This window comes from Phoxinus phoxinus (genome assembly GCF_949152265.1).
Source record: "Phoxinus phoxinus genome assembly, chromosome: 22".
Lineage (NCBI taxonomy): Eukaryota > Metazoa > Chordata > Actinopteri > Cypriniformes > Leuciscidae > Phoxinus > Phoxinus phoxinus.
Window position 1 is genome coordinate 877,734 of NC_136897.1, and position 15,991 is coordinate 893,724.

General features: G+C 41.5%; 2 protein-coding genes across 10 annotated transcripts in view; one reads left to right on the plus strand and one right to left on the minus strand.

The window, feature by feature from the left end:
• raf1b (Raf-1 proto-oncogene, serine/threonine kinase b) overlaps positions 1 to 2,555 on the plus strand; it is a 51,574-nt gene extending 49,019 nt beyond the window's left edge. For all 9 annotated transcript variants that reach the window (XM_079597371.1, XM_079597374.1, XM_079597368.1 and 6 more), the window contains one exon: positions 1,914 to 2,555. In XM_079597371.1, coding sequence (XP_079453497.1) covers positions 1,914 to 2,054 — 141 coding nt within the window. In that variant the 3' untranslated portion in view covers positions 2,055 to 2,555. The remainder of the gene's footprint in view (positions 1 to 1,913) is intronic.
• Positions 2,556 to 8,248: 5,693 nt separating this feature from the next.
• The window catches only part of mkrn2 (makorin, ring finger protein, 2), a 31,437-nt gene continuing 23,694 nt past the window's right edge, over positions 8,249 to 15,991 (minus strand). The window contains exons 6-8 of the mRNA XM_079598074.1: positions 14,358 to 14,468; positions 10,122 to 10,266; positions 8,249 to 8,970 (exon numbers count right to left, since the gene is read on the minus strand). Of these exons, the coding sequence (XP_079454200.1) occupies positions 8,821 to 8,970; positions 10,122 to 10,266; positions 14,358 to 14,468 (406 nt within the window). The 3' untranslated portion in view covers positions 8,249 to 8,820. The remainder of the gene's footprint in view (positions 8,971 to 10,121; positions 10,267 to 14,357; positions 14,469 to 15,991) is intronic.

Consider the following 15,991-nt stretch of genomic DNA (forward strand, 5'->3'; position numbering starts at 1 on the left):
ACACGTTTCGGCTGTTTTTTTTCTATCGTAGATCTAATGACGTAGACCAGAGTGGAACTCCTTATATGAGCATTGCTCTCGGAAAAGCGCGTTCACGCACACGTCGACCAGAGGAGAGAAAGACCGCGCTCATCGACGCGCTACTACCGCAAATCATCATCAGCAGCGCTAAATAGGAATGGTTGATGTCGGTCCCAGTGATAAAACACCCCATTCATGTCAGATTTATTTCTTGTGCTGGAAATCCCCGCTGGACTCTATAGCTCCGCCCACGCCCAGAATCAAGGACCTCGGCTTTTTCCGGATAGAATCGGAAAGCTGTATTTTTATTTTATAAATATGATGAAACTAAAGACTTTTTGGAGATATGAAGGACGCACTATTACTCTATAGGTACTCAAGATTAACATGAGATTGACTGAAACTAAGTATTTTACCCCCCCCTTAAAAATAAATCAGTGCAGATGTAAAAAAGAAAGAAAAGAAGTCTTCTTCAGGTGCACTGAAACAAATATTCAACTTGAAATAAAACAGCCATTCGTTGCCAAGTGTGAAATGTGTAGTGTTTGGCAAAAACATGAAAAATACACTTTCAAACATTTAGATGACAAAACAACTTTTTGCCATATTGGATTAATAATAATGCATTTTTTTATAGTTGTAGTGCAATGCTTAATAGTTATTACTGTCAAAACTGATAAAATATGTTTAATTAATCCATTAAAATACGTTCTGCATGTTTGTTACTGAGATTGTTTTGTTTATCAGTCATAAAAATGCAATATGTGTCCATCTAAAATCGTTATAAATGTTCCTTCACATTTCATTATTAGACAATTAATGCCCAAAATAATCATACTTTTTGTTTTTATTACTATGTTGAATTGTGATGTGGAAATATTCAATTCGCCTTTGGCTAAGCCACGCCCTAGAATGTAGATTGACCAATCACAGCGCAGCCGAGAACGAGCTCCACAGCGGTCCGACACTTCTTCACAGCGCTCCATTGACTTTAACACAGGCGTCTCATATGTTTGGTCTCGGCAGGATATTACCGTCGTAGTTTTATCAGAAATATGGTTAAGCGTTGTGCCTGGGGCGTTTGTAACACAGATACGTGTTTCCCAGAGAGGTTGGAGGCGGGGTCCGTTTCTTCCCTTCCCAAAACCGGTCAAATCCTGACAAGTGTCGTCTGTGGATTAAACTGTGTGGACGTCCTCAGCCAGCGAAACCCCTCAAGATCAACAACACACTTTTGTGCTTTAACCTTACTGTGAAGTTACACTAGTTAGACAGTGTTATGCTGGTTTAGGTCATGATTTCGGTTCTCTACGCTAATTGTTGATACGCTAGCACACGCTGGTAATAAACACAACTTTATACTCGCGTAGTCCGTTTGCTTTGTAATAACGATTATAGAAGTGAATAGAGACCAGCTCTGCATGAACAGTGTTGCTCCTGATATTGTGAGTCCCAGTCTCCGTCTCCATTAGGATATGATGCGCTGGGTCATGTGTTGACTGTGACCGTTATGCTTTTGCCTCTATTTGGATGCCTTGTTGTTGCTTGTGTTTCTCCGGTATGTCTTGAATAAAGCCTTCGAACGCACACTGAGCCGCTTCTGCCTACTTCTATCGGACACTTTATTTGCTGCTTTATAAAAGTTTGATCAAAGTTCATCAGGAAGAGCGTCACAGCATAAGCCATGTTGATACCAAACCAGAGCCCAGATGAAGTTGACGGACGTAGCAACAGTAACTAAGGGGGGCGGGGCTTAGCCAAAGGTGAATTGTGGGTGTAATTTTAGGTGAAACTAACAAACCATGTGTATAATATGTGTAAGTGTGTATGATGACCGTCTGTCGCTGTAGATGAAGTATTCTCTGACTCTACACGCATGATGTGTTCCCCAGATCCTGTCCTCCATCGAGCTCCTCCAGCACTCGCTCCCGAAGATCAACCGCAGCGCGTCGGAGCCGTCGCTGCACCGCGTCACACACACCGAGGACGTCACCGTCTGCACACTCGCGCTCTCCGCCGCCGGCTTCAAGTGACCGCGCCGCCGCCAGCGCTGTCCTCGTGATGCTGAGGGGGACATCTCTCCGCAAGCCGTTCTCGTCAATCACACGTGTGTGTGTGTGTGTGTGTGTGTGTGTGTGTGTGTGTGAACGCAGTGCCGCAGGTCCTCGTGATGCTGAGGGGGACATCTCTCTGCAGGCCGTTCTCGTCAATCACACGTGTGTGTGTGTGTGTGTGTGCCCGTGTGTGTGTGTGTGTGTGCGCCCGTGTGTGCCCGTGTGTGTGTATGTGAACGCAGTGCCGCAGGTTGTAAATATTCCCGAAGTGCCAGTGCCGTGTGTTTATCCACTTCATGATCACATGTCTCGCTGTCTCTTTGGCTTTGTGTATGTTGCAGAACTCAAAGAAGAGTGAGTATTAACTTTATTATGGAACTTGTTAGGGACTTTTTCTTTTTTTGCTTGTCATGGAGAGTTAACTTGTAAACTTGACAGATTGTTTATCCATTGTATTTTAATAAAATTAAGTTAAATACACCACACAAGCTCTGTTTTTTTGCTGATGTAAAGAATGAACATAAATGTCATCTGATATTGGCTCATCCAATCCGGTGTCAGAACCAGAACACTACAGTGGAGTAATTGTGGGTAAGACAATATACCGTTACCGGACAGAACCTGCCGTGTTCCTGATATATCGGCACATAGATGACTTTACTTTTCAACAAAGATTCTAAAAATCAATGTGTGTGGCACTTCTTCTGAATATGGTACAAAATATGCTGACTATATAATCATCTATAAATGTAGCCTTTGAGAGTTCATTATTAATCTCTTGATCAGGGATATAAGGTATCGGTATCAGACGACACGTTCATTATTAATCTCTTGATCAGGGATATAAGGTATCGGTATCAGACGACACGTTCATTATTAATCTCTTGATCAGGGATATAAGGTATCGGTATCAGACGACACGTTCATTATTAATCTCTTGATCAGGGATATAAGGTATCGGTATCAGACGACACGTTCATTATTAATCTCTTGATCAGGGATATAAGGTATCGGTATCAGACGACACGTTCATTATTAATCTCTTGATCAGGGATACAAGGTATCGGTATCAGACGACACGTTCATTATTAATCTCTTGATCAGGGATATAAGGTATCGGTATCAGACGACATGTGTTCATTATTAATCTCTTGATCAGGGATATAAGGTATCGGTATCAGACGACACGTTCATTATTAATCTCTTGATCAGGGATATAAGGTATCGGTATCAGACGACATGTGTTCATTATTAATCTCTTGATCAGGGATATAAGGTATCGGTATCAGACGACACGTTCATTATTAATCTCTTGATCAGGGATATAAGGTATCGGTATCAGACGACACGTTCATTATTAATCTCTTGATCAGGGATACAAGGTATCGGTATCAGACGACACGTTCATTATTAATCTCTTGATCAGGGATATAAGGTATCGGTATCAGACGATATGTGTTCATTATTAATCTCTTGATCAGGGATATAAGGTATCGGTATCAGACGACACGTTCATTATTAATCTCTTGATCAGGGATATAAGGTATCGGTATCAGACGACACGTTCATTATTAATCTCTTGATCAGGGATATAAGGTATCGGTATCAGACGACACGTTCATTATTAATCTCTTGATCAGGGATATAAGGTATCGGTATCAGACGACACGTTCATTATTAATCTCTTGATCAGGGATATAAGGTATCGGTATCAGACGACACGTTCATTATTAATCTCTTGATCAGGGATATAAGGTATCGGTATCAGACGACACGTTCATTATTAATCTCTTGATCAGGGATATAAGGTATCGGTATCAGACGACACGTTCATTATTAATCTCTTGATCAGGGATATAAGGTATCGGTATCAGACGACACGTTCATTATTAATCTCTTGATCAGGGATATAAGGTATCGGTATCAGACGACACGTTCATTATTAATCTCTTGATCAGGGATATAAGGTATCGGTATCAGACGACACGTTCATTATTAATCTCTTGATCAGGGATATAAGGTATCGGTATCAGACGACATGTTCATTATTAATCTCTTGATCAGGGATACAAGGTATCGGTATCAGACGACACGTTCATTATTAATCTCTTGATCAGGGATACAAGGTATCGGTATCAGACGACACGTTCATTATTAATCTCTTGATCAGGGATACAAGGTATCGGTATCAGACGACATGTTCATTATTAATCTCTTGATCAGGGATACAAGGTATCGGTATCAGACGACATGTTCATTATTAATCTCTTGATCAGGGATACAAGGTATCGGTATCAGACGACACGTTCATTATTAATCTCTTGATCAGGGATACAAGGTATCGGTATCAGACGACACGTTCATTATTAATCTCTTGATCAGGGATATAAGGTATCGGTATCAGACGACACGTTCATTATTAATCTCTTGATCAGGGATACAAGGTATCGGTATCAGACGACACGTTCATTATTAATCTCTTGATCAGGGATATAAGGTATCGGTATCAGACGACACGTTCATTATTAATCTCTTGATCAGGGATACAAGGTATCGGTATCAGACGACACGTTCATTATTAATCTCTTGATCAGGGATACAAGGTATCGGTATCAGACGACACGTTCATTATTAATCTCTTGATCAGGGATACAAGGTATCGGTATCAGACGACATGTTCATTATTAATCTCTTGATCAGGGATACAAGGTATCGGTATCAGACGACACGTTCATTATTAATCTCTTGATCAGGGATACAAGGTATCGGTATCAGACGACACGTTCATTATTAATCTCTTGATCAGGGATATAAGGTATCGGTATCAGACGACACGTTCATTATTAATCTCTTGATCAGGGATATAAGGTATCGGTATCAGACGACACGTTCATTATTAATCTCTTGATCAGGGATACAAGGTATCGGTATCAGACGACACGTTCATTATTAATCTCTTGATCAGGGATACAAGGTATCGGTATCAGACGACACGTTCATTATTAATCTCTTGATCAGGGATACAAGGTATCGGTATCAGACGACACGTTCATTATTAATCTCTTGATCAGGGATACAAGGTATCGGTATCAGACGACACGTTCATTATTAATCTCTTGATCAGGGATACAAGGTATCGGTATCAGACGACACGTTCATTATTAATCTCTTGATCAGGGATACAAGGTATCGGTATCAGACGACACGTTCATTATTAATCTCTTGATCAGGGATACAAGGTATCGGTATCAGACGACACGTTCATTATTAATCTCTTGATCAGGGATACAAGGTATCGGTATCAGACGACACGTTCATTATTAATCTCTTGATCAGGGATACAAGGTATCGGTATCAGACGACACGTTCATTATTAATCTCTTGATCAGGGATACAAGGTATCGGTATCAGACGACACGTTCATTATTAATCTCTTGATCAGGGATACAAGGTATCGGTATCAGACGACACGTTCATTATTAATCTCTTGATCAGGGATATAAGGTATCGGTATCAGACGACACGTTCATTATTAATCTCTTGATCAGGGATATAAGGTATCGGTATCAGACGACACGTTCATTATTAATCTCTTGATCAGGGATATAAGGTATCGGTATCAGACGACACGTTCATTATTAATCTCTTGATCAGGGATATAAGGTATCGGTATCAGACGACACGTTCATTATTAATCTCTTGATCAGGGATATAAGGTATCGGTATCAGACGACACGTTCATTATTAATCTCTTGATCAGGGATATAAGGTATCGGTATCAGACGACACGTTCATTATTAATCTCTTGATCAGGGATATAAGGTATCGGTATCAGACGACACGTTCATTATTAATCTCTTGATCAGGGATATAAGGTATCGGTATCAGACGACACGTTCATTATTAATCTCTTGATCAGGGATATAAGGTATCGGTATCAGACGACACGTTCATTATTAATCTCTTGATCAGGGATATAAGGTATCGGTATCAGACGACACGTTCATTATTAATCTCTTGATCAGGGATATAAGGTATCGGTATCAGACGACACGTTCATTATTAATCTCTTGATCAGGGATATAAGGTATCGGTATCAGACGACACGTTCATTATTAATCTCTTGATCAGGGATATAAGGTATCGGTATCAGACGACACGGACGACATGTGTTCATTATTAATCTCTTGATCAGGGATATAAGGTATCGGTATCAGACGACATGTTCATTATTAATCTCTTGATCAGGGATATAAGGTATCGGTATCAGACGACGTGTTCATTATTAATCTCTTGATCAGGGATATAAGGTATCGGTATCAGACGATACGTGTTCATTATTAATCTCTTGATCAGGGATATAAGGTATCGGCATCAGACGACGTGTTCATTATTAATCTCTTGATCAGGGATACAAGGTATCGGTATCAGACGACATGTGTTCATTATTAATCTCTTGATCAGGGATATAAGGTATCGGTATCAGACGACACGTGTTCATTATTAATCTCTTGATCAGGGATATAAGGTATCGGTATCAGACGACGTGTTCATTATTAATCTCTTGATCAGGGATATAAGGTATCGGTATCAGACGACCTGTTCATTATTAATCTCTTGATCAGGGATATAAGGTATCGGTATCAGACGATATGTGTTCATTATTAATCTCTTGATCAGGGATATAAGGTATCGGTATCAGACGACATGTTCATTATTAATCTCTTGATCAGGGATATAAGGTATCGGTATCAGACGACGTGTTCATTATTAATCTCTTGATCAGGGATATAAGGTATCGGTATCAGACGATATGTGTTCATTATTAATCTCTTGATCAGGGATATAAGGTATCGGTATCAGACGACGTGTTCATTATTAATCTCTTGATCAGGGATATAAGGTATCGGTATCAGACGACATGTGTTCATTATTAATCTCTTGATCAGGGATATAAGGTATCGGTATCAGACGACATGTTCATTATTAATCTCTTGATCAGGGATATAAGGTATCGGTATCAGACGACGTGTTCATTATTAATCTCTTGATCAGGGATATAAGGTATCGGTATCAGACGACATGTTCATTATTAATCTCTTGATCAGGGATATAAGGTATCGGTATCAGACGACATGTTCATTATTAATCTCTTGATCAGGGATATAAGGTATCGGTATCAGACGACATGTTCATTATTAATCTCTTGATCAGGGATATAAGGTATCGGTATCAGACGACATGTTCATTATTAATCTCTTGATCAGGGATATAAGGTATCGGTATCAGACGACATGTTCATTATTAATCTCTTGATCAGGGATATAAGGTATCGGTATCAGACGACATGTTCATTATTAATCTCTTGATCAGGGATATAAGGTATCGGTATCAGACGACATGTTCATTATTAATCTCTTGATCAGGGATATAAGGTATCGGTATCAGACGACATGTGTTCATTATTAATCTCTTGATCAGGGATATAAGGTATCGGTATCAGACGATATGTGTTCATTATTAATCTCTTGATCAGGGATATAAGGTATCGGTATCAGACGACATGTTCATTATTAATCTCTTGATCAGGGATACAAGGTATCGGTATCAGACGATATGTGTTCATTATTAATCTCTTGATCAGGGATATAAGGTATCGGTATCAGACGACATGTTCATTATTAATCTCTTGATCAGGGATATAAGGTATCGGTATCAGACGATATGTGTTCATTATTAATGTTATACATCAATAAAAAATGTTGGCTGATATATTAAAGTCGATAAATAATGGATTATTTTCTTCAGCTCAGATGCTTTACATGATGGGGTTGAATTGCATGAAATATAATTCAAATCACTTCAAAAAAAGGAAAGTGCAGCATCATAATTGTGTGTTTGGGACGTGGATTTTAATGGTGAGAATTTAGTTTTTGAAATCCGACTCAAATTATATAAAAACTTATCGGCCAATATATCAGTTAACGGTTTTCAAATATAAAGAATTATCGGTATCGGCCATCATTTTCATATCAGTGCATCTCTACTCTGTATATGCATATGAATCTTAATCAGATATTCAGTGTATTTGAAGAGTTCAGTTCTGATCCTGTGCCTGTGAACGAATATGTGCTAAACACACACACACACACACACACACACTCACACACCAATCGCTCACGAAACGCTTTATTACACTCGCTCCAGAGTCACTCAACAATACAGTTCAGAAAATGAATATATAATAACCCATATCAGATTCAAGAGTAAACCAGACGAGTGAAATTCAGTACTATGATATCAGCTGAATTCAAAATGAAGTAAATATATCCTAAAAATACAGATAAATCCATTCACTGGTGACAAAACGAATGGATGCTTTTTTTTTTTTTTTAACCACAGTAATATTGCATGATGCCCAAATGTAATAAATTATGCATGTTATCTGAACTAAGTGCAACAATTACTACTTACTTACTCATTTTTTGACACAACATTATTATACTTCATACACTATTTGAGTGCATTTGAAAATGTGATTTTTAGTTCCCAGTTTTTTATACATTCATCTTTGGGCCTTGCGTTAAAAAACCCTCCCAGGAGAATATAGCAGCCTACAGATACGATACAGGTGCTTTATATATGTCATACTCGTACAGATGTAGTATATGCTGTCGCACAGAAACGCACCACTGGTCGAATGTCGTCTTCGGAAACGCTCTCGTTACGTGTTATAGTCATGTGATTAATGTGAGGCCGAGGAGCCGCTCTCGTCTCCGGCTCCGGAGAGCTGCATGAAGAGTTCGCCCAGTTCATTGACCTCGTCCTCGTACTGGGGCAGCCCACGATGCTCTCGCTCCTCGATGAAGTCCCACAGACGCACTGAATTCAGAAACTGAGAGAGAGACAGAAATATTTCACATTTTAACCCTCTGGTGCAAACAAAAAAAAACTTTATCGGAATGGTACGAAACTTTGTAAAGGTTTTGCCACTTGCTGTGTGAACACACACACAAATCATGGCCATGATCTGAACAGGTTAACAGTCCTGATAATAATAGTCACGTGTGCTCCTCGCGGTCAGAAATGACGAATGTCCTCTAGTGGAAGCGTTTGGTACTGCAGCCGAACAACATCTCACTGATTTTAGTAGATAGCAAACTTACATTTTGAATATGTCTTGTTTAGATTTATGGTTTTGCATTTCTCACAGTTTTAGAGTAAAACATGTTTTTAAAAATATATATTTCATATAACAATATCAAATAGTCTTTTCAAACATTTATTTTTGCACATTTTTCATAATATACGTAAAATTCAGTTTTTAGGGTAACTTTTTAAAACTTTTTTCACTTTAGCAATAATCTCCAAAGTGTCGTCTTTGAAAATGATCAAACTTAAGACTATCAATCTAAAGCCTTCAAGACTTACGACAGTTTAAGTTGGAAATTACTTTTTCAGGTCTATGCTCAAAAAGTTAATAAATGGATTATAAATACAGCGTAAATACAATTTAGTACCATAAAAATCCCCTAAAAATTTAAAATATGAAATAAAACACATTATCAAACTAAAATATAGTACATTCATTTCATTGAAATATTTATTTTTATTTTTGACTGACACGTGAAGAAGAGCACAAGCGGACCAATTATTCAGTCGTGCTGTAGTTCAGGCTCGACTAGAACAGGTTCTCCTGCTTGAATGTTGATTATTTCCTCATATTCTCCATTGTTGCGGCTCCTCTCTTCCCAGTCTGTCAGTAACGCTCGGTTTACTTCCTGTCTCTATGAAGCCCCTCCTTCTGAAAAGCACACTGTGCTCTGATTGGTCGCCTGGAGCAGTGTGTTGTGATTGGTCGAGTGCTTCGAGTGTGTTTGGGAAATGTCCCGCCCCTTACCATAACCGCCAGTTTAACACACTGCTAACTAACTCAACCAGGCCCCGCCCCTTTATTCTGCGTATGAATTATTTAAATGAGGATTTGCATAGTAATTTGCATACATAAGTGTGTGTGTGTGTGTGTGTGTGTGTGTGTGTCTTTACCCGGACGTTCCCCTCGCCACTGAGCTGTTTGCGGGGTTTGTCGGGTTCTGCTCGCGTCCCGTCAGCGTATGCATGCATGTAGAAACACTTTCCACCAAACGGACACGTTCCTCTTCCCTGGTCAAAGTATTTACAGGGCTTCTTACTGCAACACACACACAGATAAACAGAAACAGATTCAGGGAGACACCAATATAAAGAAAACACAGGACGGTCTGATACACGTTTAAACCATAACATCAAAAGAAATCTCTCTGCCAATAAAGGAGAATAAATGGACTGATGGATGAAAACCGTTTCCAACTCTTAGTTTTGAGTGCAGATGCAGATCAAAGGAAGATCAAAGGCTTTACAGACGCCACTCAAACGTTTGACCTTTAACCTCGGATTCTATTGATTCCTGTTTGGACTGCAGATGCTCTTGTGAAGCCATGCTCGGTTCCATCACTGCCAATATTCTAGGAGGGTGTGTTGCTTTAATAAATGAGCACAGTTACAGTAACCATCCACCAGGGGTGTGTTTCCCGTATAACGCAGTAACTCGCTGCTTTACTACAGTATGCATCGTTGCAGAGATCATCTAGCGAGTCACGACTGTTTCTGTATTGTCGCAAATTGGTCGTTCAACAGCATTGGTTGATGACGTCACGCAGGTGTTGGAGTAATAATACTGATAATGAATCTGTTTGAGATCAAATTAACGCAAGATGTTTTGCTATAAATTATGAACATGTCATCTGAGGAATATTTCTATTTTTTCGCAGTTTTTTTGCTTTATTTACAATTCAATCATAGACTCGTTCTAGAGCTTGTTCACACATGCGCACTCTTCAAAAACTACGCTTTAAATCTCATGACAAACTAAAAGACGTAAATCCTACGAGTCTACAACCCCACCAGAAGTCTGCGATCGGCCAATGAGCGACGGCTCGAGTCACATCAAAGAAAGCCCCAGAATCACTCTCCAGAACACTCTCATTCCCAGAGATCCCTCTCCAGAACACTCTCATTCCCAGAGATCCCTCTCCAGAACGCTCTCATTCCCAGAGATCACTCTCCAGAACACTCTCATTCCCAGAGATTACTCTCCAGAACACTCTCATTCCCAGAGATTACTCTCCAGAACACTCTCATTCCCAAAGATCACTCTCCAGAACACTCTCATTCCCAAAGATCACTCTCCAGGACACTCTCATTCCCAGAGATCCCTCTCCAGAACACTCTCATTCCCAGAGATCCCTCTCCAGAACACTCTCATTCCCAAAGATCACTCTTCAGGACAGTCTCATTCCCAGAGATCACTTTCCAGGACACTCTCATTCCCAGAGATCACTCTCCAGAACAGTCTCATTCCCAGAGATCCCTCTCCAGAACACTCTCATTCCCAGAGATCCCTCTCCAGAACACTCAATCCCAGAGATCACTCTCCAGAACACTCAATCCCAGAGATCACTCTCCAGAACACTCTCATTCCCAGAGATCCCTCTCCAGAACACTCTCATTCCCAAAGATCACTCTTCAGGACACTCTCATTCCCAGTGATCCCTCTCCAGAACACTCTCATTCCCAAAGATCACTCTCCAGGACACTCTCATTCCCAGAGATCACTCTTCAGGACACTCTCATTCCCAGAGATCCCTCTCCAGAACACTCTCATTCCCAGAGATCCCTCTCCAGAACACTCTCATTCCCAGAGATCCCTCTCCAGAACACTCATTCCCAGAGATCACTCTCCAGAACACTCTCATTCCCAGAGATCACTCTTCAGGACACTCTCATTCCCAGAGATCAGTCTTTAGGACACTCTCATTCCCAGAGATCACTCTCCAGAACACTCTCATTCCCAGAGATCACTCTCCAGAACACTCTCATTCCCAGAGATTACTCTCCAGAACACTCTCATTCCCAGAGATCACTCTCCAGAACAGTCTCATTCCCAGAGATCACTCTCCAGGACACTCTCATTCCCAGAGATCACTCTCCAGGACACTCTCATTCCCAGAGATCACTCTCCAGAACACTCTCATTCCCAGAGATCACTCTCCAGAACACTCTCATTCCCAGAGATCCCTCTCCAGAACACTCTCATTCCCAGAGATCCCTCTCCAGAACACTCTCATTCCCAGAGATCCCTCTCCAGAACACTCTCATTCCCAGAGATCCCTCTCCAGAACACTCTCATTCCCAGAGATCACTCTCCAGAACAGTCTCATTCCCAGAGATCACTCTCCAGGACACTCTCATTCCCAGAGATCACTCTCCAGGACACTCTCATTCCCAGAGATCACTCTCCAGAACACTCTCATTCCCAGAGATCACTCTCCAGAACAGTCTCATTCCCAGAGATCACTCTCCAGAACACTCTCATTCCCAGAGATCAGTCTTTAGGACACTCTCATTCCCAGAGATTACTCTCCAGAACACTCTCATTCCCAGAGATCCCTCTCCAGAACACTCTCATTCCCAAAGATCACTCTCCAGGACACTCTCATTCCCAGAGATCACTCTCCAGAACACTCTCATTCCCAGAGATCACTCTCCATGACACTCTCATTCCCAGAGATCACTCTCCAGAACACTCATTCCCAGAGATCACTCTCCAGAACACTCTCATTCCCAGAGATCCCTCTCCAGAACACTCTCATTCCCAGAGATCACTCTCCATGACACTCTCATTCCCAGAGATCACTCTGCAGAACACTCATTCCCAGAGATCACTCTCCAGAACACTCTCATTCCCAGAGATCCCTCTCCAGAACACTCTCATTCCCAGAGATCCCTCTCCAGAACACTCTCATTCCCAGAGATCCCTCTCCAGAACACTCTCATTCCCAGAGATCCCTCTCCAGAACACTCTCATTCCCAGAGATCCCTCTCCAGAACACTCTCATTCCCAGAGATCCCTCTCCAGAACACTCTCATTCCCAGAGATCCCTCTCCAGAACACTCTCATTCCCAGAGATCACTCTCCAGAACACTCTCATTCCCAGAGATCCCTCTCCAGAACACTCTCATTCCCAGAGATCCCTCTCCAGAACACTCTCATTCCCAGAGATCCCTCTCCAGAACACTCATTCCCAGAGATCACTCTCCAGGACACTCTCATTCCTAGAGATCCCTTTCCAGAACACTCTCATTCCCAGAGATCACTGACTATAGTTGGCTAACGATGGTTTCGGGAAACACCGACTCGCTGAACTGCTGATAACGACAGAACTCGCGACTATAGTTGGCTAACGATGCTTTCGGGAAACACGACTCGCTGAACTGCTGATAACGACAGAACTCGTGACTATAGTTGGCTAACGATGGTTTCGGGAAACACCGACTCGCTGAACTGCTGATAACGACAGAACTCGCGACTATAGTTGGCTAACGATGCTTTCGGGAAACACTGACTCGCTGAACTGCTGATAACGACAGAACTCGTGACTATAGTTGGCTAACGATGCTTTCGGGAAACACGACTCACTGAACTGCTGATAACGACAGAACTCGTGACTATAGTTGGCTAACGATGGTTTCGTGAAACACCGTCTCGCTGAACTGCTGATAACGACAGAACTCGCGACTATAGTTGGCTAACGATGCTTTCGGGAAACGCACCCCAGGATGGTTCCTCAAGAACTAAAGGTCCTCAGGGCCAGTTTTCTGTTCGCACCGTCAGTAGGAACTCTGGAGTGACGTAAGCCGGCTGACGTATAAGTTATGCGATTGAATAGGCAAGAAGGACAGCTAAGAGACGACAACTGGCGGTGTCCATATCATCGAGTCTGAGAAAAGAACAACAGGTGAATGCCATTAATATTTATGTCCTATCGCTGTTTTCCATGTTCATGGAGTCAGTATATGCAAACAGTTTAAAAAGCTTTTATTAATAATGGCGGGTGCTGGTGTCTCACGTGCGTTCGGCCAATCAGAGAACACTACCGTCACTGTAGATCCTATAGCGCTGGCTTACTCCGACTCTGGAGTAGAAGTAAATTACTTCCTCCAAATGAGTTCCTTGAACTAACATCGTTCCTAGTTCCTTCAGTGCAAACACACCAAAAAGCCGGTACTTCTGCCAATAGTTATAAAATCAGTTTTTATTTAATCAGTTTTAATGTCATTCAAGTGATTTTGTTGTGTGTTTTTGTGATTTCCTGTAGAAATCCAATAGGGATATTATAGCTATACCTGTATATACCTGTAATTCTGTTACCAGGCCGCAAAACAGACCCGTTTCACACGTACCTGACTCCAGATTTGAACTCCTCGATGAGGCGGTTCTTCTCATCCTGGTCTTCCACCCAGTACATACTGGGAATGACGAACTCCGACACCACACGGCACTCAGGACAAGACCTGCACACAATAACACTTCATTACTCCTCAACACTCGAGACTAGACCTCCACACAATAACACTTCATTACTCCTCAACACTCGAGACTAGACCTGCACACAATATCTCTTCATTACTCCTCAACACTCGAGACTAGACCTGCACACAATATCACTTCATTACTCCTCAACACTCGAGACTAGACCTGCACACAATAACACTTCATTACTCCTCAACACTCGAGACTAGACCTGCACACAATATCACTTCATTACTCCTCAACACTCGAGACTAGACCTGCACACAATATCACTTCATTACTCCTCAACACTCGAGACTAGACCTGCACACAATAACACTTCATTACTCCTCAACACTCGAGACTAGACCTCCACACAATATCTCTTCATTACTCCTCAACACTCGAGACTACACCTGCACACAATATCACTTCATTACTCCTCAACACTCGAGACTAGACCTGCACACAATATCACTTCATTACTCCTCAACACTCGAGACTAAACCTGCACACAATAACACTTCATTACTCCTCAACACTCGAGACTAGACCTGCACACAATAACACTTCATTACTCCTCAACACTCGAGACTAGACCTGCACACAATATCACTTCATTACTCCTCAACACTCGAGACTAGACCTGCACACAATATCACTTCATTACTCCTCAACACTCTAGACTAGACCTGCACACAACAACACTTCATTACTCCTCAACACTCTAGACTAGACCTGCACACAATATCACTTCATTACTCCTCAACACTCTAGACTAGACCTGCACACAATATCACTTCATTACTCCTCAACACTCTAGACTAGACCTGCACACAATATCACTTCATTACTCCTCAACACTCGAGACTACACCTGCACACAATATCACTTCATTACTCCTCAACACTCTAGACTAGACCTGCACACAATATCACTTCATTACTCCTCAACACTCTAGACTAGACCTGCACACAATATCACTTCATTACTCCTCAACACTCTAGACTAGACCTGCACACAATATCACTTCATTACTCCTCAACACTCTAGACTAGACCTGCACACAATATCACTTCATTACTCCTCAACACTCTAGACTAGACCTGCACACAATATAACTTCATTACTCCTCAACACTCGAGACTAGACCTGCACACAATATCACTTCATTACTCCTCAACACTCGAGACTAGACCTGCACACAATAACACTTCATTACTCCTCAACACTCGAGACTAAACCTGCACACAATATCACTTCATTACTCCTCAACACTCGAGACTAGACCTGCACACAATATCACTTCATTACTCCTCAACACTCGAGACTAAACCTGCACACAATATCACTTCATTACTCCTCAACACTCGAGACTAAACCTGCACACAATATCACTTCATTACTCCTCAACACGCGAGACTAGACCTGCACACAATATCACTTCATTACTCCTCAACACTCGAGACTAGACCTGCACACAATATCACTTCATTACTCCTCAACACTCTAGACTAGACCTGCA